General features: G+C 37.2%; 1 protein-coding gene across 6 annotated transcripts in view; it reads left to right on the forward strand.

Moving 5' to 3' along the window:
- Window positions 1-22,435, forward strand: part of Pds5b (PDS5 cohesin associated factor B) — a 181,936-nt gene that overhangs the window by 153,831 nt on the left and 5,670 nt on the right. For 2 of the 6 annotated variants that reach the window (XM_042685333.1, XM_042685336.1), the window contains exons 32-35: window positions 640-1,079; window positions 1,169-1,279; window positions 3,923-4,061; window positions 4,948-7,624. In XM_042685333.1, the coding sequence (XP_042541267.1) occupies window positions 640-1,079; window positions 1,169-1,279; window positions 3,923-4,061; window positions 4,948-4,983 (726 nt within the window). In that variant the 3' untranslated portion in view covers window positions 4,984-7,624. Of the gene's footprint in view, window positions 1-639; window positions 1,080-1,168; window positions 1,280-3,922; window positions 4,062-4,947; window positions 7,625-22,435 lie in introns of those variants that run through there. The other 4 variants (XM_042685335.1, XM_042685337.1, XM_042685334.1 and 1 more) reach the window with 3 other exon arrangements.

Here is a 22,435-nt window from a genome sequence, read left to right on the forward strand (position 1 = left end):
ATAAAATGCTGATCTTGAGATGTATCCCTTTGAGACTCTTTAGCTTAAAAGTGAGAATGAAAATGGGATTTTTTTTTTTTTTTTTTTAAAGTAAAGAATTGGGGTTGCTCCTACTGCAAGCTTCTAGCCTAGAGGCCGAGGTGGGAGGGAACACTTGAATTTATAACTCGGTAATAGAGTGAGGTTTCAGCTTCAAAACAATAACAAACCAAAATAATGAAGCAGTGAGTAGTTATATCTCTCATCTATTTATATATTTAGGGAATGACAAAGTGCTCTACCCTGGGTAGACAGTTTCATTGTTTAAAAAGAAAACTTAGCTGAGTGCCGTTGGCTCAGGCCTAGTAATCCTTGCTACTCAGGAGGCTTAGATCTGAGCATTGTGGCTCAAAGCCAGCCCAGGCAAGAAAGTCCAGAAGACTCTTCTCCAATTAAGCACCAAAAAAGCCAAAAGCGGAGCTATGGCTCAAGTGATAGGCTAGCCCTGAGCAAAAAAGCTCATTGTTCTTGCTCAGGCCCTAAGTTGAAGCTCCAGGACTGGCATGCACATGCCCTCATGTGTGCACATGTATGTGCACACACACACACACACACACAAGTAAACTTAAGTTTTAAAATTTTGATTTCTTCCTTCTTCAGTCAGAATTGGAGAAGCCTAGAAGCCGGAAAAAAACTCCTGTCACAGACCCAGAAGAGAAATTAGGAATGGATGACCTGTCTAAGTTGGTACAGGAGCAGAAACCTAAAGGCAGTCAGCGAGGGCGGAAAAGAGGACATACAGTTTCAGAATCAGATGAGCAGCAGTGGTCTGAGGAAAAGAGGCTCAAAGAAGATCTGTTAGAAAATGAGGATGAACAGAACAGTCCACCAAAAAAGGGCAAAAGAGGTCGGCCACCAAAACCTCTTGGTGGAGGGACACCAAAAGAAGAGCCAACAATGAAAACATCTAAAAAAGGGAATAAAAAAAAATCTGGGCCACCTGCAGTAGAGGAAGAAGAAGAAGAAGAGAGACAGAGTGGAAATACAGAACAGAAGTCAAAAAGCAAACAGCACCGCACATCAAGGAAAGCACAGCAGAGGTAAGTGTGGGTAACTCTAGACTACCTCTGTTTTCTTACCATATTATAAATCATAATTTGATGCTATCCACATTTGGGTCTTCCCAAAGCAGAGCAGAATCTCCTGAAACTAGTGCAGTTGAATCCACACAGTCCACACCACAGAAAGGACGAGGAAGACCATCAAAAACGCCATCACCATCACAACCAAAAAAAAATGTGTAAGTTGTAAATAATATTAAATTCCAAGCCAATTTTAAATTATCTTGCAAAAAGTTCATAAATTTATAAACATACATATTGCGTATTTAAATTCCAAATACCTAGTCCCGTTATACTAGGTAAAATACATTTTATAACCTTACCTAGGGACTTAATATTATAGTTAGCCCTTAGGTAATATTTGTACATTTTTTATAGGCCTTAGACAAGTCTTTATATAAATGGATACCAAAATAATCTGCAGATTTTCTCTACAGATTTTGTGGTATCTGAAAATATGATAATTTTGAATAATCACAACACACTAACCAGGTTACAGGCTACAAAATTATTAATATAGAGCATCTGTTTTGTATTTAGGACATTTGGCAGTACTTCTTTTAATGATGTAACTCTCCATCAGAAATTGTGCTCATTTTCTGAGAGTAATCCAACATATATCAGTAGCTTGACTTTTTAGAGTTACCAATATATCTTGGTTAAATATTTGGTGTTTATGCCTTTCTCCATGTAATTTTTTTCTCAGATTAAAAATAAAGGTAAGTACATTATTGTAGCAGCTTCATACATACGTGTATGTGGATTTAACCGACCAGAATCACTATTTCTAAACAAAGAATTCTCATGCAGTAATGTGTTCTTGTAATTAATCTTGTAACAAAGAAGTGATACATGTTAAATTTCTCTCAACCTCTTAAATTTTGTTTCTCTGTATGGGTATCATTAAGTGGTCATTATTATTCAATGGTGATTCTTCTAAAATTACATGTTTCCCATGAATGTTTGAAGCCTGAGTATTTCTTTTACAAAGTCAATACAGAAAAAGATTCTGTGTTCTGTCTTGCCTTGTTAGAGTTCTTAATCTGAGGAGCTTTTTTTTCTGAAGCTATAATAGTAGCATATATTACGATTTGTCTTTATTTGTGTTCTGCAGTGGAATTCAAAAAGGTTTTCAGTTTTTCTGTAATTCCTGCATAGTTACTTATAGCAGACATGGTTCATGAGACTTCCTATCTAATAGGCAAGCAGTCTTTAATGAATGACATGTACATATGGAGTAAAGACTTCTGTTCAATTTTTGTTGTTGTTCTGGTATTGGAACATGAACTCAAGACCTTTCACTCTGGCTTTTTCACTCAAGCTCCATGTCTCACTTCTTTGCTTGTTAGAGATAAAGAGTCTCAGAGATTGGTCTGCTGTGATTGGCTTTGAATTGTGATTCTCAGCTCTCAACAGCCTGAGTAGCGAGGATTACAGGCATGAACTTCTAGTACCTCGCTTGGAATTAAGACTTGTGGTATGCCCTGAAGGAAGTATCTATGGTGCACTAACAATTTAGTGGGAGGATTGAGGAGTGGGAGAAGTTTTCTTCTTGGAGAGGAATTGCTTACTTTGAGAGTAGTAGGTATTAGATAGTCATTGAATATATACATAAAAGTATTCTATCTCAGGTTACTGAATTGGGAAAAAATCTTGGCATATTTAGAAAGTGGAAGGAAAGCAAGGCTTGGCTAGTTGATTGTAGTTGCCAGGAGTTGGGGAGGAGAGAGTCAGGAGAATGCAGATAGGTAGGCATTATTACAGGGCTTCATGTAGTACAGTAGAAGGGTCACAACATTATTCTTCGCCCATTGGAGAGCTATCTGTGAGGAGGGACATCATCTGTTCTTAGACTTTTAAAACATTACTATGAAAAGAGAAGAAGCAAAAAGGTGGGAATAGCTTGGATTAGGTAATAGCACTGGAGGTTGAGAGAAGTGAATGGATTTAAGGTTTCTCTAGGTGGAATACATAGGGCTTGATAAAGGCTGGAATGCTGTTCTCTGCTTAAAGAATTTCTGCACTGAGGAACTGGGAATGGGGCTTAGAGTGCTTGCCTAGCATGCATGAAACCCTGGGTTCAATTCCACAGTACCACATAAACAGAAAAGACTAGAAGTGGTGCTGTGGCTCAAGTGGTAGAGTGTTAGCCTTGAGCAAAAAGAAGCTCAGGGGACAGTACCCAGGCCCTGCTCCCCACCTCTCCCCCCCCCCCCCCAAAAAAAAAAAGTCTGCACTAAGCAGCTTACTGCCTATCAGTGCCTTTACTGAGTTGGAAAGATGAAAAATGGAACAGACTTCAAGTGTGTTTTGAAATCTTTTATGATATGGTCTTAGTCATACTCTTCGTTCTTTGCTAGATCACTGTATATGAAAACTGTAAAAATTAATGAGCCCAGATCCCAGTGGCTTATGCCTGTAATCCTAGCTACTCAGAACGCTGAGAGGTAAGAATTGTAGTTTGAAGCCAGCCTTGGCAAGAAAGTCTGAGAGACTCTTACCTCCAATTAACCATCTACCAAAAAGCCAGAAATGGAGTTGTGGCTCAAGTAGTAGACCATTAGTCTTGTGCAAAAATGCTCAGGGACAGTGCCTGGCAGTCCCTGCATTTAATTCAGTCCCTGAATTTGAGGCAGTCCCTCAAAAAAGAGTGGTTCACAGGTCAGAATATAAAAACATCTCGACATAATTGAGGATAAAAATCATACAAGAATTTACAAAATACTTGAAACACTTGTTCTGATGTAATCTACATCTTAAGATCAAAATGTTCATTTTTAAGATCAAAATGTTCATTTTATTTTATGTATGTTTTACTGTAGCCGTGTAGGACGCTCCAAACAAGTAGCTACTAAAGAGAATGATTCAAGTGAAGAAGCAGATGTGTTTCAGGGCAGCTCTCCTGTCCATGATGATGTTACACAAGAAGAAACAGAGGAAGAGGAAGTTTCTGTAATAAATGTATGTGTTAACGTCCTTTGTGAAATATAAAAATAGTAAATATTTTGTTAAGGCCATTTAGCACTTGCTGTAATTCAAAGAATTAACATGCCTTTATTAGTTTATAGTGTCCTTTTTTTACTAGCTTTGATAATGGAGAATATAACTTTGATGGGAGCCTGAAATTAGGCAGAATAATAGGTATAGCCCAGTGAACATGTAATCATCAAGTCTACTTGACTATCATGTTCAAGTAAAGTTTAATATTGGTGCTTAAAACATTTAAGTTATTTCTATCTTGGTTTATTTCTTAAAAAGTTTGTTGGGGATATAAAAGTAAGAGTGAAGAGTCAATAGCAGTTGATGTTTTCAACAGAGAAGAACTACACAGTAAACTAGTTAAATTTAAACTGTTCTTTTTCCATTCCTGATGTTTGAACTAAAGTTTTAAGTTTTCATTAGTGCTTACCACTAAAGGCTGATGTGTTTGAATTTCACATTACTTTATGTAATTGATAGTTGTTGGAAACCAAGTTCAGTTAGGCTTTTCCAAAAAGACAATTGCCAGAGCATCAGACATTTTCTTTATCACAGAAAGAATGAAAATATCTTTTCTTGTTTTTCTTATTGTGGACCTTAGCTTCTGTCAGTTACTCTCTAAACAAATATAGATTATTTGCTGCTTGGGAAAGGCTATTTCATAGCCTTAGACATTGCAAAGGTCTAAAGCCAGGGGCAGAAGGTTTAGGAGAATGGCTTTAAAGAAAGCAAAGTCAGGAACAAGCAAGAATTAGGATTGGTTAAAAAATGATCACTGAAACTTAAGTATATGAAAATGATTTTTAAAAATTAAAAAATGATTATGCATATCCATTTTAATTAACCATCTGGTGACTTTTCTCTTAAGGTACGACGGAGGAGTTCTAAAAGAGAAAGGCGATGAAACAGATGTAATTAACTTTCTTTGTGAAAGCATTGGGGAAATTCTTTTTTTTTTTCTCTCCAAGCGTGAGGTTGGATAAAACCCTTGATACCTAAAGTGGAACTGTGGAAGTAGGACAGTGAGCCTTTCTCAGGACCTCACACGGATGGTCACGTGCTAGCAATGCACACAGCAGTAACGATGGCCGAAGTTTTGTGATGTTTGATGGCTGTGTAGACATAAACTACGAAGAAATTTGTAAATAAACTTTTTTTTTTTTATGTTTCTGACTTCTGAAGTGCTTGTATAGCTTTTATCTACGGCTTTAAACTGACAGTACCCAACTGTATTGGATCTATTGATTCGAAAAGAGCTTGCTAGGAAAGACCTTAAGCAGTAATCTGTCAGTGTTTGTATTTGTATTCTCTGCAATTTTACTGTGAAAAATATTTCTCAACAATTGGTGTCATTTTCTTGATGTCACTGTTGTTTGGAGATCTAAGTGGTTTCTCCCCCTTGTGTATCTTACCTAGTGTCTGCCCTGGCACCTTCATCTTCAGAGGTGCTGACTTGTCTGCCATTACCCTAGAATGATGCCTCAGATGGGAGGGCACCGTACAAATTATGAAATAATCCTGAAGTTGTCTGATTGCTTTACTCTTCAGTATTGGTCCCAGAATTTGTCTGGCCTTTCATGGCAATGACAATTGTAAGAAGAGAGAGAGATTTAAAATATTTTAATTTTAAAGAGTGTGTTATAAAATAATGTACTGAATTCTTTATCCCATTATATCATCCCTTTTCAGTTATTAATCTACTGTATCAATAAAATTCTGTAACTTGAGTTTTTAATAGTCTAGAATGTTATTATGTATAGCTATTTTCTCTTGAACATTATGTTCAGAAAATTCAAATTACTAGACTATAAGATCTGATGTATACACATTAGAAAAGTTCCAGTTCTCCATAACAGTGTAAAGTTAACCAGAAAGAAAAATTTTATTGATGCAGTGTGTCCTTACAGATCTGTTCTTGAAAGCCAAGTGTTTTGTATTTTATAGTGAATTGCATGTTTATGAAAAAAAGTGCTGAAAATGGGATGTACTTTTTTCTGTAAATTTACATTTAGCCATAGTATATGATAGATTGCCCCATAACATAGTTTTTCATCAAGAGTTTATTATTGTACTTTATTTTGGAGCCAAAAAACTTGTTTTGGAGGGAGGGGCAGGGAAGAGGTGATATAGGCAGCTATACCAGTTACTGTGGTTAGCATCTTGCTCTTTCTGATATCAGATCAGAGGGAAGTGGGCTTGCACTTATAGCAGATCTGCAAAGTACAGGAACAAATTACTTATGGCAGTATCCTTTATACAGTTGTATAAACTGTATATTGAACCAAAACATACATTACTTCTTAAGGCTAACATCAGTTCAGTTTAGTGTTTCAGGTGCTGTTCTTTTGTTATTTTCATGGTTATTAACAACAGAAAAGAAAATCGTATTCTAACTTATTAAACCCTATCATGGTGAATAGTGAACCATTTTCATATAATACGCCATTATGTTTAAGGTATATTTCCAAAATTGCTTATAACAGATGGGAACTGTAATAAAGAAGTTACTATTTTAGAAAATGACATTTTACTATTTTCCAGTATGTATCACAGTTGGTGTGATTATTTTTCTTTAATGCTTAGGCAACCTTTTATTTTTACAAAGAGGTTTTAAATTGTGTCTTAATCTGTCAGTGTTGAACTACCTTCACTTACAGAACACCAGTAATGATGGGAGGCTGCTGTATAGTCTGTCAGCTAATGTTGATCAAGATACTCTTGGTTTTGAAATGTTTGATTAGCTCAGTTCCCAAACAGTGCTATTTCTGTTTAGCAGTACCAAGGCATGTTTTAAAATCAACAAAGAATAAAGGATAGCTTTGTATTTTTGTCATTGACTAAATTGCACCGGAAATATTTATGGAAATATATCTTTAAAACCATTTTATAAAGCATACGAAAAAATTTTGTGGAGGATCTTTATTTGCATGATTATAGTAAACCAAATTTCATTGCACATTAATATTTTGTATATCATTTCACAAAATTTGTTGTACATTTTGTTCATGTTTAATGCCAATAAGTTTGTAATTTTACAACCTGTCTGTTCACTTTTGGGGAGGATTATGATGTAAAAAATTTCATTTTTCTGTAGGAAAATAGGTGCAATAATGATCAAAGTTTTGATGTTCTGAATCTCCGTCTTAGGGGCTTATCTTACCATGTTTAAACTTAACATTTCATGTACTAACATTTGGAGAGCCACATACCTGAACTAAAATAAAATTACATATGTATAAAACATTAATTGCTAACAGTTGTTAGCACAATTCTGCAGTGATAATGTTCATTTTTACAATATGTACTGTATAACATTAAGAAAATACTTAACTCACTGAAACAAGTTCCATTATGAAAATGTTCAGATTCATCAGTGAGTTTATCTTGCTGCACTCTGTAGTGGTCTGTCTACATTACCATAAAAGTTCTTGCTGTGGTGCAACAGGAACCTTTTTCAGTGAGCTCCACTATATATGTAAATTACAACTATGGCTGTAAAACTTGTTCCAGGTATTAAAGGTGAAATGAATTTCTGTATCTTCTTACACCTTGAAAGTTTGATTTTTCTTTTCTGTTTTGTTTTGTGGTTGTTATTGTTGTTGGTGGTGGTGTTGTTGGTTGTGGGGCTTGAACTCTCAGGGTCTGGGCACTCTCCCTGAGCTTTTTTCTTAAGGACAGCACTATACAACTTTGAGTCACAGTGCCACTTCTAGTATTCTAGTGGTTGATTGGAGAGAAGATTCTCACAGACTTTTCTTACCTGGACTAGCTTTGAATGGTGATTCTCAGATCTCAGCCTCCTTAGGATTACCGATATGAGCCACCAGCTCCTGGCTATAAGTTTGATTTTTAAGATTTCCTTTTGCCTACTTGCAGGAAAGTCAGGCATCTAAAAGTTTAATGTAGGCATATCTCTCTGATACGTAGTATTATGTCACAATAATGAACAATTGATATTTAGATAACCAGTTTTTCAGACAGTTTTGATTTTCTGTGAAGCTGAATAAACATGAAAGCTCATGATTGTATTTTTATGTGAATCTATCTATATACATATATATTTACTAAATGGAGAAAGCCATGTTTTGATCATTTTTAATTTTGGAGATTTTGTTTCATAAACAAGAAATGTATTTGCCAGTATAGTTTTCAAAACTTTCTGTTCACACGTCTCATGAAAAATCTTGGCTGGCAAAAGTTTACTAAATACCAGTTAATCACCTTATAATTAAGTGTAACATAAACTTTGATAATAAGCACTAAAAATTCATTGGTATTAGCTGGTACTGGGGTTTGCAGTTGCTAATCAGGCTCTCATTTGAATCACATTTCTAGCTCTTCTTTGCCAGTCCTGGGACTTGAACTTAGGGCTTGGGCACTGTCCCTGAGCTGCTTTTGCTTAAGGCTAGGACTCTACCACTTGAGCCACAGCACCACTTGTGGCTTTTTCTGTTTATGTGGTACTGAGGAATCGAACCCAGGGCTTCATGCATGCTAGGCAAGCACTCTACCACTAAGCCACATTCCCAGCTCTCCTAGCTCTTAGTTATGTATTTAGTAGAGTCTGGATCGAGATCCTTCTATAGGTACTGCTCACAAAGCAAAATGACACATGTGCACCACCACCCTCAGCTTTTAATGGTTGACAATGGGGATCTCAGGAACTGTTTTTCACCCAGGCTGGCCATGAACCACAGCCCTCCTGATCTCAACCTCCCTAAGTAGTAGCTAGAATAACATATGGGAGCCACTGTACCTGGTTCAAGCTTGCTAAGAAAGCACTTTACCACTAGTGCTAGAGATCAACTCAGGGCCTTGCACATGGCTAGGCCAGCAGTATGCCACTGTGCTACACCCCTGCACTCAGTTTCATCTTTTTATTCAGCCAGCATTCAGTAAGTAGGGTCGAGTTGATAGAGCTTTTTAGCAAAAGCAGCTTTGAAACACTTCTTACATTGAGATCCTTTAGAGATGTTCTGCTTATATCCTTGAGCTTTTCTATTTTTTTTAAACGAATGTAGTCTCCTTTAGCTTAAGTTCTTTAATTTCCTTGACTCCAAATTGAGCTCACATTCACCCTTGCTCAAATCAAATTTGTTTTCCTAGAGTCACCATAGGTTTTTGAGAAATAGAGTGCTCCTAGAAGCAACAAACAGTATAAGCCTGACAACTCTATAGTGGACCGCTGCTTTTAATGTAATGTCCTCTACACAGCTCTGCATCTCTGGCCATTTCTTTCTGGCTGGTGTTTCCTTCTCCTATGCCTGCTATACTAGTCTCCCTATTTGTTTTACTCAGTCACCAGTGACTAGGTTTGAAGATACAGGCGCGTGAAAATAAAAAGATACATATTTTGTTCTTTGTGTCTGAAGTACCCTTTCTTATTCCACTGTGTCTTATTTCCACCTATTCACCACATAAGGGAGAGTTCTTTTTTTTTTTTTTTTTTCTCTCTTTTTTTATTGTGAAAATACCGTACAGAGGGATTACAATTACATGGGCAAGATAATGAGTACATTTCTTATCAAGCATTGTAGCCTCCTCCTTTGTTTCCCCTTCCCATCCCTTCCTATCTCCCCCCCCACCCCCCCGTGACCCCCCCAATATCCCCACCTCAAGCCAAAGTGGTAAAGTTCGTTTTTCGACATAACAATTTGTACATCTCATTGTTGCAATGGGTCCACCTGTATCCCTATTTAAATGATTTGCTTTTTCCCTTCCGCTACACAAATTATACCAGCATCAAATACAGTTTTACTCCATTTTTATGTAAACTGAGAACACTGGTGAGAAAAAGGCTTTGGTAAGAATGTCTCCAAGACTACTCAATAAGTAAAAGTCATTGAAAGTAAAATATCAAAATGTTAAGTCTTGGGAAAAATGTATTTTATGCTTATCACAAGTAATGAACATTCTTCAACAGTAAATTCTCAGTTTTTTGTATTTAAATCTTGTGCTAAGCTTGCTAAGTTAAAACAAGTTTTTTTTTGTTTTTTTTTTAATTTAATTTTATTTTATTTGAGAACATACTGTACAGAGGGGTTACAATTACATGGGCAGAAAAATGCATACATTTCTTACCAAGCATTGCAGCCTCCTCCTTTGTTTACCCTTCACCTCCCTTCCCAGCCTCCCCCCTCCCCCCCACCCAATCATACCCCCCCTCCCCCCCCACCGACATTGTAAAGCTGGTTTTGACATGACATTTTGTACTTCTCATTGTTGCAACAGGTCCACCTGAATCCTTAAACGACTTGTTTGTCCCCGTCTCCTCCACATGTTATACTGACATCAAATATAGTGAAAGCAGGGGTTACACTGTGGGGGAGGGACATACAAAGCAACAAAGAAATAATATTATAAATGCGTTAGAAACACATGCGTGAAAGAAACAAAAACATTAAAATACATATTTGAGGGTTCGTTTTCCTAACATCACATTCTCTGACTTTTTCCGCTTGACTCATACCTATACTAGATATTGCAAATAAGGGAAACCATGGGACCTATGTTTCTTTGGGCCTGGCTTACTTCACTTAATATAATTTTTTCCAAGCCTTTCCATTTCCTAACAAATGGGGCAATGTCATTCTTTCTGATGGAGGCATAGAATTCCATTGTGTATATATACCACATCTTCTTGATCCATTCATCTACTGAGGGGCATCTGGGTTGGTTCCATATCTTAGCTATGGTAAATAATGCTGCAATAAACATAGTTGTGCTGGTAGCTTTAGTGTGGCCTTGTTTGTGATCATTTGGGTAAATGCCCAAAAGTGGGATTGCTGGGTCATTGGGGAGCTCTATGTGGAGTCTTTTGAGGAACCTCCATACTGCTTTCCAAAGTGGTTGAACAAGTTTACATTCCCACCAACAATGAAGTAAGGTTCCTTTCTGTCCACATCCCCTCCAGCATCTGTTGTTGTTAGAGTTCTTGATTTTTGCTGTTCTAACTGGAGTGAGGTGATATCTCAATGTTGTTTTGATTTGCATTTCTTTTATGGCTAGGGATGTTGAACATTTCTTCATGTGTCTATTGGCCATCCTTCTTTCTTCAGAGAAGCTTCTCTTTAAGTCTTTCGCCCACTTATTGGGCAGTTGTTTCTTTGAGGATTTGTTGTTGGGTGGTTTAATTTTTTGAGTTCCAAGTATATTTTAGATATGAGACCCTTGTCCGTTGTATGGCTAGTAAAGATCTCCCAATCCGTGGGCTTTCTTTTGATCTTGCTAGCTATGTCATTTGCCCTGCAGAAGCTCTGCAACCTTATACAATCCCATTTGTCCAACCTTTCTTTGATTTGTTGTGTTTCCGGGTCTCTATTCAGAAAATTTCGGCCTGAGCCGAGGAGACCCAGGGTTTCTCCTATTCCATCCTGTAATGTTTTCAGAGTGTCTGCTTTGAGTTCAAGGTCTTTGATCCATTTGGAGTTGATTCTGGTGCAGGGTGATATATAAGGATCTAGCTTTAGTTTTCTACATGTAGTTAACCAGTTTTGCCAGCACTATTTACTGAAGAGGCTGTCTGTCTTCCATTCTATTGTTTTAGCTTAAGGGAGAGTTCTTGGTTTGGGCAAACCCACCATTACTTGCTTTGTTATTTCATTCTTGAATAGTGTAGTGCTTGGAAAACTAACATTTGGATTATTTGATTAGTGTGTGTTTCACTGACTACATTACAGTAAATGACATAAAGTCTGTTTTTGTTTCCTGGTTTATCCTTAGCACAGCACAATGTTTAGTATATGAAGGTGAGTGCTCAAAATTTTGTGAATAAGTATAAAATTATGAAAATGTAAAGAACAGACATTAAAATGTTTAAGAACGAAGGAAACCATTACTAAGGGCTGTGTACACACTATTGTGTCTTAATCCTTACTGTAATCGTATATGGCCGTTGATAAGTCATTTGTAGAAGTGGAAACAGGATTAGAGGTTGGTTTACTCAAAACACAACTTTAAAGTGGTAAAGGAAGATCCAACCATAGCTGTTTTACTCCAAAGCCATGGTCTTTCTGTTCTACCTCAAATATTAGTAATAAAGGTTGGCTGAGTAATGCCAGGTATAGTGGCTCATGTTTGTGATTCTAGTTAACTCAGTAGATGAAAATTAAGAAGCAATAAGTAGTCAGGCACCAGTGGCTCACACCTGTAATCCTAGTTACTCAGGAGGCTGAGATCTGAGGATCACGGTTCAAAGCCAGCCTGGGAACTCCAGTAAACCACTCAGAAAAGGCCAGCATGACACTGTGGTTCAAGCAGTTGAGCACTAGACTTGAGTACAACGAGGCTTGGGGATAGTGCCTGGGAGCCGCAGGACTGGCCAAAAAAAAAATGAACAAAAAAACCAAGACTCCTTCCCCCCATCTCAACCAACAAGCAGTATGGTGGTTCATTTCTGTAATTCCAGCTATATGAGAGGCCAGATTTGGGCTGGGGGGGGGGGGGGGGGGGAAGGGCAGTGTTATTGCCTAAGGATTTTCCTGGCAAAAATGTGAGACCTTACATGAGAAAACTATAACCCCAAGGGCCTAGGGCATGCCTTAAAGTGGTAGACAGCAAGGCCCTGAGTTCAAACTTCAGTACCTTCCTCTCACATTGTATAAATATCAGTACATCTGTATGTAGTTTTCAAATTATGCTGGGAAATTATATTCAGGCAAGAAATGGGCACAATACTGGCCATGTTATCTAGAGTTGTTAGTGATGTTCTACTGAATACTACCTGTTTACCTATGTCATCTTTCATGAAGTTAAAATGCCTGGTAATCATTTGTAGTTTGTTTTTCTTTTTTTGTGAAAATACTGTACAGGGGGTTAATTACATGGGCAAGATAATGAGTACATTTCTTTCATTTGTAGTTTATAAGTAGAGTTCAGGTGACCTGCACAAAGGTCATAGAGTAGAGCGAATCTGTTCTCATGATTTTACCCACTATTAAACATTGATTTGGATTAGAATCCAAATGACTTGTTTAAACCAAAGTTTTTGATTTATTAAAAATATATAAAAATGCCTACTGAGATCTTCAAAGTGATGGATAAAAGTTCAATTTTTTGCCGGGCGCCGGTGGCTCATGCCTATAATCCTAGCTACTCAGGAGGCTGAGATCTGAGGATCATGGTTCAAAGCCAGCCTGGGCAAGAAAGACCATGAAACTCTTATCTCCAATAAACTACCAGAAAACTGAAAGTGGTGCTGTAGCTCAAGTGGTAGAGCTCTAGCTTTGAGCTGAAGAGCTGAGGGACAGCGCTCAGGCCCAGAGTTCAAGCCCCATGACCAACCAAAAAAAAAAAGTACAATTTTTTTCATTTAACATAATTTAGCCTTTTTTTTTTTTTTTTTTTGGAGGTACTGGGGATTGAACTCAGAGCCTTTTTTTCATTAGCTATTGTTGAGTTAGGGTTTCATTTTATACCCAGGCCTTCATGTACTTTCCTGTATTCTAGAGGTGACAGGCAGGTACCACTGTGCGCACCTGTTGGTTGAGATAGAGTCTGGTGAACTTTTTAGAGCTGGCCTTGGACTGTGGTACCACAATCTGCCTCCCAAGTAGTTAGGATTACAGGCTTGAGCACTTGTGCCCAGCATAATTTACATTTTGGGGGCATTATGTGCCTATTTTGTTTTCTACATCAAGACCCAATGTAATGTGTTAGATATATCAATTGTGGAAATAACTCTGAACACCATATACATGGCATCTTAATATTAGGATAAAGATAAAATTTGAGAACCAAATAGACCAACTTGGCTGGAGAAGATAGCTTGTTGAGTTGTAGTTGAGAAATGTAGTAATTTTCTTGTAAAAGTAGGTGAGAACATTGTAAAGCTGAGTGCCAAGACTCAAACCAAGAATCCTAGCTACTCAGGAGACAAATCCAAAAGATTGTTAGAAGCCAACCCAGGCAGAAATATCTATATGTTTTCATCTCCAATTTACAAGCAAAAAGCCAGGCTGGAGGCATGGCTCAAGTGGTAGAGTTTCATCTGTGAGGAAGAAAATGAAGTAAGTTGAAGGCCTTGGCTTCAAAACCCCAGTACAGTAGGTCCTCCCCAGCCTCCACCCCTCCATCCCGGTCCCAGCATACACCAGAGCATCCTAAATAAATAAAAGCAAGTAAGGGCAATATGGACTTTCAGAGCAAAATAGGACAGCCATCCTCAACTCATTTGATTGAGATTTCAGTCTTTATATACTTGACCAAATTACTTTTAGGAAAACCCAGTGGTTTAATTTTTGTCAGGTCTGTGGTTAAATAATTATTTCATTTGCAGGTCTTTAGACACAAACAGCATTATTGCATATTTTATTTTGATTTGTATAATCCATATATTTTTGTGTTCATATTCTTTGGCCAAATTTTGTTAACCAGTCTTGCTATCTTGGGGTAAAAAAGGAAGGATGGGTTGTAATTTATTCACACCTTGTGATATTTTACTTTCTATAAAGAAATACTGTATCTTTGGGCCATATATACTTAACATCAAATTTACCATATTTTTTTAATCATTCATATATTCTAGTATTAACTTCTTAAATATGTGGAAAGTTTTGTTTAAAATGCTGGTCCTGGAGCTTGGTGCTGGCCTGGCCTGGGTGCTGTTCCCTTCTCTCCCTGTCCCTCCTCCCCCAGCTTCTTTGTGTTCAAGGCTAGTGCTCTACCACTTTGAGCAGCTGCCCCACTTCCATTTCCCTGCCCCCCCCCCCAAGTAGTTTATTGGAGATAAGAGTCTCATGGACTTTCCTGCCCTGGCTGGCTTTGTATCATCATGATCTTCAGATTTCAGCCTCCTGAGTAGGTAGGTGTGAGTTCTCTTCAAACATTCTTTATAATATCTATTATCACATAATACTGGAGTGTTCACATTTTATGAATTCAACTTATTATTTTTTATAGCTTCTAGGTTTTGTGCTCACAAGATTTTTATAATAATTTCCTCTTCTAATATGTACACACCTCTTATTCTGACTTGAAATACTACAGGTATCATGAACTAAAATTCTTTGTATACCTGGATATGTTTTTGGACTCAGATGATAGATCTTTTTGCACCTTTACTAATTTATAGCATACCATACAAGTGTGCTTTCATATTTGACACAAATTTTGGCCATATTAATGTTTTTGTAATTCTTAGCAGTATTTTCTCTAATCTGCCTATTAACTCTTATTTTGAAGGTCCTTTGACAGATGTGGTGGTATTCACTTGTAATCCCACGTTAATCAAGAGACATAGGTAGGAAGATCATGGTCTAAAGCCAGCCCAGACAAAAATGGGAGACTTATCTAAAAAATAGCAAGAACAAGCAAAAAGGACTGAAAGTATGACTCAAGTGGTCAAGTACCTAGCAAGTATGAGGTCCTGAGTTAAAGCCTAGAACCAATTAATACTCCTGTTGCTAATGTGTGTGTGTGTGTGTGTGTCCATGTACATGTCAATATTGGGGAATAAAGGGCCTGTTGCTCTCCCTTAACTTTTTTCTCTCAATGATGTCTCTCTACCAGCTGAGTCACATCTCTACTTCTGTCTTAATTGGTGATTGGAATCTCTTAGATTCATCTGCCCAGGTTGGCCTCAAACAGATCCTCAGATCTCAACTTCCGGAATAGCTAATATTACAGGTGTGAGCGCCAAGTGTTAGTATTTTGGTAGGGACAACATATAAATGTGTAGACTAGTTTGCAAAAAAAAAAGTCAACATCTTTACAATATTATCTTCCCTCTGAGAAAGATTTTTTTAAAGCCTTCCTTTCCACATATTTTCTTTGCAAGAATAGCTTTTAAAATATTCCATGGGCTTTATTAATGTTGCTAAGATAGTTATTGCTGTATTATTTTCTGGGTAATTATGACTGCTATGCTAATTTGTCTTCAGCTGGTTCACTGGTAGGCCTCTTTCTTAGTTGTAATTCATAGTTGATTTTTTAATTTTTTAAAATTTTCTTATTTTTTATTTTTAGACTTTAGGGCTTAGTTTTGTTTCCTTCTGTTCCTTTCCTTTTCTTTAGTCTATTCTTATTTGCTCCTTTTATTTTTCATTATATCTATTTCTTTTAATTTTACCTGGTTTTCCTTTATTTTTGGTTCTTCTCTCCTTTCTCTTCATTATCTCATTAATCCCTAGTTGTTTGTCTGTGAGTTTGACTATTTGTTTTCATTTTGACTCTGTCTAGTTGGCTCATCCTGCTATCTTTTTGGTTGGGATTGATTTATCCTGACCCTAACAACAGATTTGCTCACTGGCTACAACTATATATAATCTTTACTGCACTACAGTATGCCTCCCCAAACAAAAGTGAAGGAGCAGTTAGATAGGGGGAATACCTATCTTGTGATTTAAAAGTTATGATTTAAAATCTATGTAGTTGTAGGGTTCTGGGTTGGTGTTTTACTTTAAATTGTGTTCTGTTGTGGTTTTGGAGTTGCTCTTACTATAATCTTCTTTTTTTTTTTTTTTGGTGCTTGTCATGGATTTTTTTAGATAATACTGTCTGCAAATCGTTCTGTCAGTATAGTCTTAAATTGTTCTCATATATCATGTTTTTTCTCATCTGATTGTACTGGTTGTCTCCTCTAGGTCACTGTTAAGTAATAGAGTTTTGTCTTCCAATTTCAGGAAGTCTGTATTTCTAATCAAGGTTATTTAAAAAGAGATGAAATTATGTTGAGTTCTGTTTGCATAGAAGTCTGTAGTTTTAAACCATATTATTATAATGAGTTATATTTATAGATTGCATGCTGTTCTGGCATTAACCCTACTTGATCTTGATTCAGCTTGCTTATGTCTTCATATTTTTATGGCCATGTTGATCCCTGAGACTCTTGTTTCCCTGTCCTAATACCAATAATGCTATAAAGGATCCTGCTAGTGCTTTAGAATTAGTTGGAATTTTCTTCTGTGAAACAGTTTTATGTGTATGAGTTGTTTCCTGAGCTCACTCTTTTGTGAGCTCACTCTTAAAACTGTACTTTTTTTTTTCATTTTAGCTTTAGACTTTTTCAAAAAATATTGGCATCCAGGAAATAATGTAGGAGACATTCATCATCTCATGTCCCAAGTTTAAAGACCTGTTAACATTTTACCATATTGGTTTCAGTTTTCAAGAAATTCATTACACACACACACATTTTCCCTTTCTACTTTCTGTGAGTGCACAGTAAAATCAGGGATGTTTAACTATGTTTCTTCTGTTGGAAAAAGCATTCTATAATTGTGTATTTCAAAGGCTGTGGAATACTTGATTTAGCAGGAAGATAAACTTTTTTTTTTTTGCCAGTCCTGGGGCTTGAACTCAAGGCCTGGGCACTGTCCTTGAGCTTCTTTTGCTCAACGCTAACACTTTACCACTTCCAGCTTTTTCTGTATATATGGTTCTGAGGAATTGAACTTGAACCCAGGGCTTCATGCATGCGAGGCAAGCACTCTACCACTAAGCCACATTCCCAGCCCCAAGGATAAACATTTTTAGCATACAAGTCCTGTAAAGTCATGTGAAAGCTGCTGTCCCTGTTTTGTTTAATATTAAAAGGTATAGCTAAAGTTCATAAACCTTTTCCTTTTTTGGCTTTAAAAGAAACCCAGATATTAATTTATGCCATTCCAAGGCCTGTTTTCATCCCCATTTTTCACATGTGTTTTCAACACTTGGAGATATTTTGTTATAAAATTTCACGAGAAGAAATACCTATCACCTGTCTTTTGCCCAATAGTGTGTGTTTGACATTGCCTCCCTCCCCTTTTATTTGTGCCTATCCTGGAGCTTAAACTCAGGCCTGGATACTGTCCCAGAGCTTTTGGGCTCTACCACCTGAGTCACAGCTCCACTTCTAGCTTTTTGGTGGCTAATTGGAAATAAAGAGTGTCGTGAACTTTCCTGCCTAGACTGGCTTTGAACCTTGAACCTCAGATCTCAGCCTCCTGAGTAGGTAGGATTACAGGTGTGAGCTATCAGAGTCTGGCTGGCAGTATTTTCTTCATGGCAAAAGAAGAGGCACCTGATCATTGATACCATCTTAAATTTCATTAAATTATATGTAATTTCATTGCTATAAAGTATTCAATTATTTGAATATACCACAGTTAATCATTTTTTTAATGATGGATAATCAGAATGTATATTTATCACTGTAAATAGTACTGAAGTAAACTTCCTTTGTGTCTCATAAGTAATTATTCTGAATGCAAATTGTGAATTTGGGCAAGTGAGACTGGATGATGCCTGTAATATTGGCTACTAAGGATGATAATCTTAGGATCACTGTTTGCAGCTAGCCTGAAAAAGACAAGTCCCTGAGACTTCTCTCCAATTACCAACAATCCAGGAGTTGGAGATGTGTCTCAAGTGGTAGAGGGCCAGCCTTGAGAGGAAAAAGTTGAGTGTAAAGTCTGGCTCAAAACAAAAAGCGAGTTTAGTGAATATGGGCATTCTACTTTGTAGATATTTCTAAATTTTATTCCAAACTAATTGCCTTTCTTTACATTCCCACTAACCATATCTATCAAAGGTCCAATTTGCCTTTCAAGATTTACAGCCACTTGAAGGCTCCTGTATGTGTATTTAAGTAATAATCTCATATTACCTTTTCCAGATTGCCTCAACACTTTTATATGCTGAGTAGTTTATTCTTTCTTTTTCAATGTGTAAGGCCTTGCTTTTACAGTACTGAATGTCTTTATATGCTGAAGTCTGTTTCTAAGCTCCCCTTTTCTGTCCCATTAGTTCATAACATGTTCGTGAAACCAGAATATTTTCACTACCATAGTTTTATGGTAAGGCATTTCCCTTATTACTACCCTTTAAAATTTTCTTGACTCTTCTAGTTGTTTTATATCTCCATATCAGTTTTTAAACCAAGTTTCCAAATTCTGAGGAATAACCTTAGGATTTTTAGTGAAATTGCAGTGAACTTTCAAAATGTATATAAAGAGATTGGCCATCTTTATGATATTGAGTCTTCTTGCTTATGAATATATGGTTGGTTGGTCAGTCTCTCCGTCTGTCTGACTGTGTCTATCTGTATTGTCTGTCAGTAAAGCTTTACAATTTCCTTCCTAGTTTATCTTTGTTGAAATTTAGTGTCCTAATTACTGAGTGGTGGATTGGAAGATAAGGTTAGTCTACCTATACCATCTTAGTAAGAGTTGGGTACTGCTTTAGGGCAATAGATTTTTTTTTTTTTTTTGGGGGTCCAGTCGTGGGGCCTGAACTCTGGGCCTGGGCGCTGTCCCTCAGCTCTTCAGCTCAAGGCTAGTGCTCTACCACTTGAGCCACAGCGCCACTTCTGGCTTTTTTTTTCTTTTTGATATGTGGTGCTGGGGAATCGGCTTTTTATCTTTATAACTTCTTCTATTAGTGGTTAATATAAGCTTTTCCCTTTTAAAATAACTTACATTCCCCTTGAAATTTATCTTTAAGTTTGAAATTTTATTTAAAAAGTTGGGGGATTTGTGGATGTGGGACATTCTGACTGGGGTAAGGTGGTATCTCAGGGTTGTCTTTATTTGCATTTCCTTCACCACCAGGGATGATGAACATTTCCTCATGTGTTTCTTTGCCATTTTTATTTCTTCATTTGAGAAGTCCCTCTTTAGTTCCCTTGCCCATTTAGTAATTGGTTTGTTAGGTTTGGGAGGGATTAGTTTCTTGAGTTCCCTGTATATACAGGATGTTAACCCCTTGTCTGATATATTGCTGGTAAATATTTTTTCCCAATTCGTTGGTTGTCTTTCTAGCTTAGTTGCGATAGATTTAGCTGTGCAGAAGCTTTTTATTTTAAGGTAGTCCCATTTGTCGAGTCTCTCTCCAACTTGTTGTGACCCTGGGACTCTGTTCAGGAAGTTCCTTCCTGTGCCTATTAGTTCAAGTGTCTCTCCTACTCTGTCCTGTAGTAGTTTCAGAGATTCAGGTTTAATGTTAAGGTCTTTAATCCATTTTGAGTTGATGTTGGTGCATGGTGATAGGCTGGGGTCCACTTTTAGTTTTCTGCATGTGGCTGCCCAGTTTTCCCAGCACCAGCGGTTGAAGAGGCTGTGTTTCTTCCATTGTATGTCTTTGGCTCCTTTGTCGAATATCAGCTGGCTGTAGGCCTGTGGATTTATATCTGGATCTTCTATTCTGTTCCATTGGTCTTCAGGTCTGTTTTTGTGCCAGTACCATGCTGTCTTTGTTATTATAGCTCTGTAGTAGAGTTTGAAGTTCGGCATGGATAGCCCTCCCATATTGTCTTTATCCCCTAGAATTGTTTTGGCTATTCTAGGTCTTTTGTTGTTCCATATAAATTTTTGGACTGTTTTCTGTATTTCAGTGATGTACGTCATTGGGATTTTAATAGGAATTGCATTGAATTTGTATATTAGTTTTGGAAGTATCACCATCTTTACTATATTAAGTCGGCCTATCCAGGAGCATGGGAGGTCTTTCCATTTCCTAGTGTCTTCTGCAATTTCTTTCTTTAACTTTTTATAGTTCTCATTAAATAGTTCTTTTACATCTTTGGTTAGGTTAATTCCTAAATATTTTATTTTTTGGGAGGTTATTGTGAATGGGGTTGCTCCCTTTATTTCCCTCTCTTCCTGTGCGTTATCAGTGTATAGGAAGGCAACTGATTTTTGTGGGTTTATTTTGTATCCTGCTATTTTGCCGAAGTGACTTATGATTTCTAAAAGTTTGGGGATGGAGTTTTTGGGATCGTGGAGGTATAGTATCATGTCGTCTGCAAAAAGGGATAGTTTCACTTCTTCTTTCCCTATGCGGATCCCTTTAATGTCTTTTTCTTGCCTTATTGCCCTGGCTAAGGGTTCTAGGACTATGTTGAAGAGGAGTGGAGACAGTGGACATCCTTGCCTTGTTCCTGTTTTTAGGAGGATTGGTTGTAGCTTTTCCCCATTAAGTATAATATTGGCTATTGGTCTGTCATAAATGGCTTTTATTGTTTTTAGAAATGTTCCTTCTATTCCTATTTTCTCCAGAGCTTTTAGCATGAATGAATGTTGAATTTTATCAAAGGCCTTTTCTGCATCTGTGGCGATAATCATGTGATTCTTGACCTTGGCTCTGTTGATATGCTGGATTACATTTATTGACTTACGTATGTTAAACCATCCCTGTGTCTCTGGGATGAAGCCTACCTGATCATAGTGTATTATTTTTTTTATGTGTTTCTGGATTCTGTTAGCTAAAATCTTGTTAAGGATCTTTGCATCTGTGTTCATCAAGGAGATTGGCCTGTAATTCTCCTTTTTGGTTGGGTCTTTGCCTGGTTTGGGGATGAGTGTGATATTGGCTTCGTAGAATGAGTTTGGGATAGCTCCCTCCTTCTCTGTTTCTCTGAAGAGCTTGAGGAGTATGGGTATTAGTTCTTCTTTAAAGGTCTTATAGAATTCTGCTGTGAATCCATCTGGTCCTGGGCTTTTTTTTGTTGGAAGACTTTTGATAGCTTCCTGTATCTCATTATAGGATATTGGCTTATTTAATTGGTTAACTTCTTCTTTGCTCAGTTTGGGTAACTTGTATTTCTCTAAAAATGCATCCATTTCCGCCAGATTTTCTTCCTTTAGAGAGTATAGCTTTTGAAAGTAGTCTGTTAGAATTGTTTGGATATCTTGGGTACGTTTTGTGATGTTTCCCGTGGCATCCCTAATCCTATTAATATGGGTTTCCTCTCTTCTTTTTTTAATTAATCTTGCCAACGGGCTATCAATTTTGTTTATTTTTTCAAAGAACCAGCTTTTTGTTTGGTTTATTTTGGTTATGGTTTTCTGATTTTCTAATTGGTTAATCTCTGCTCTCAATTTGGTTATCTGGCTTTGTCTAGTAGCTTTAGGTCCCATTTTTTCTTGTTTTTCTAGCTGTTTTAGTTGCAACATGAGATTATTTACTTGGTCTGTCTCCATTCTCTTGATGTGGGCACTGAGGGCAATAAATTTGCCCCTCAGGACTGCTTTTGCTGTGTCCCACAAGTTTCTTTGTGAGGTGTTTTCATTTTCATTGAGTTGTAGGAAATGCTTTATTTCTTCTCTGATCTCTTCTGTTACCCAGGCCTTGTTAAGGAGTGTGCTGTTCAATTTCCATGTATTAGAGAAATTTCTGCGGTATGCTTTGTTATTGAGAGCTAGCTTGATTCCACTGTGGTCAGATAGGATACAGGGGATTATGTCGATCCCTTTGTATTTGCTTAAGTTCCTTGCATGAACTATGATATGGTCTATTTTGGAGAAAGTTCCATGAGCTGCTGAGAAGAATGTGTACTGTGTTGTTTTAGGGTGAAATACTCGGTAGATGTCAGTTAATTCCGCTTGAAGTATGGCCTCACTTAATTCGGTAGCTTCTTTGCCAATCCTCTGGTTGGTAGA

The sequence above is a fragment of the Dipodomys spectabilis genome, unplaced genomic scaffold (genome assembly GCF_019054845.1).
Source record: "Dipodomys spectabilis isolate Male_0828 unplaced genomic scaffold, ASM1905484v1 ptg000095l, whole genome shotgun sequence".
NCBI lineage: Eukaryota > Metazoa > Chordata > Mammalia > Rodentia > Heteromyidae > Dipodomys > Dipodomys spectabilis.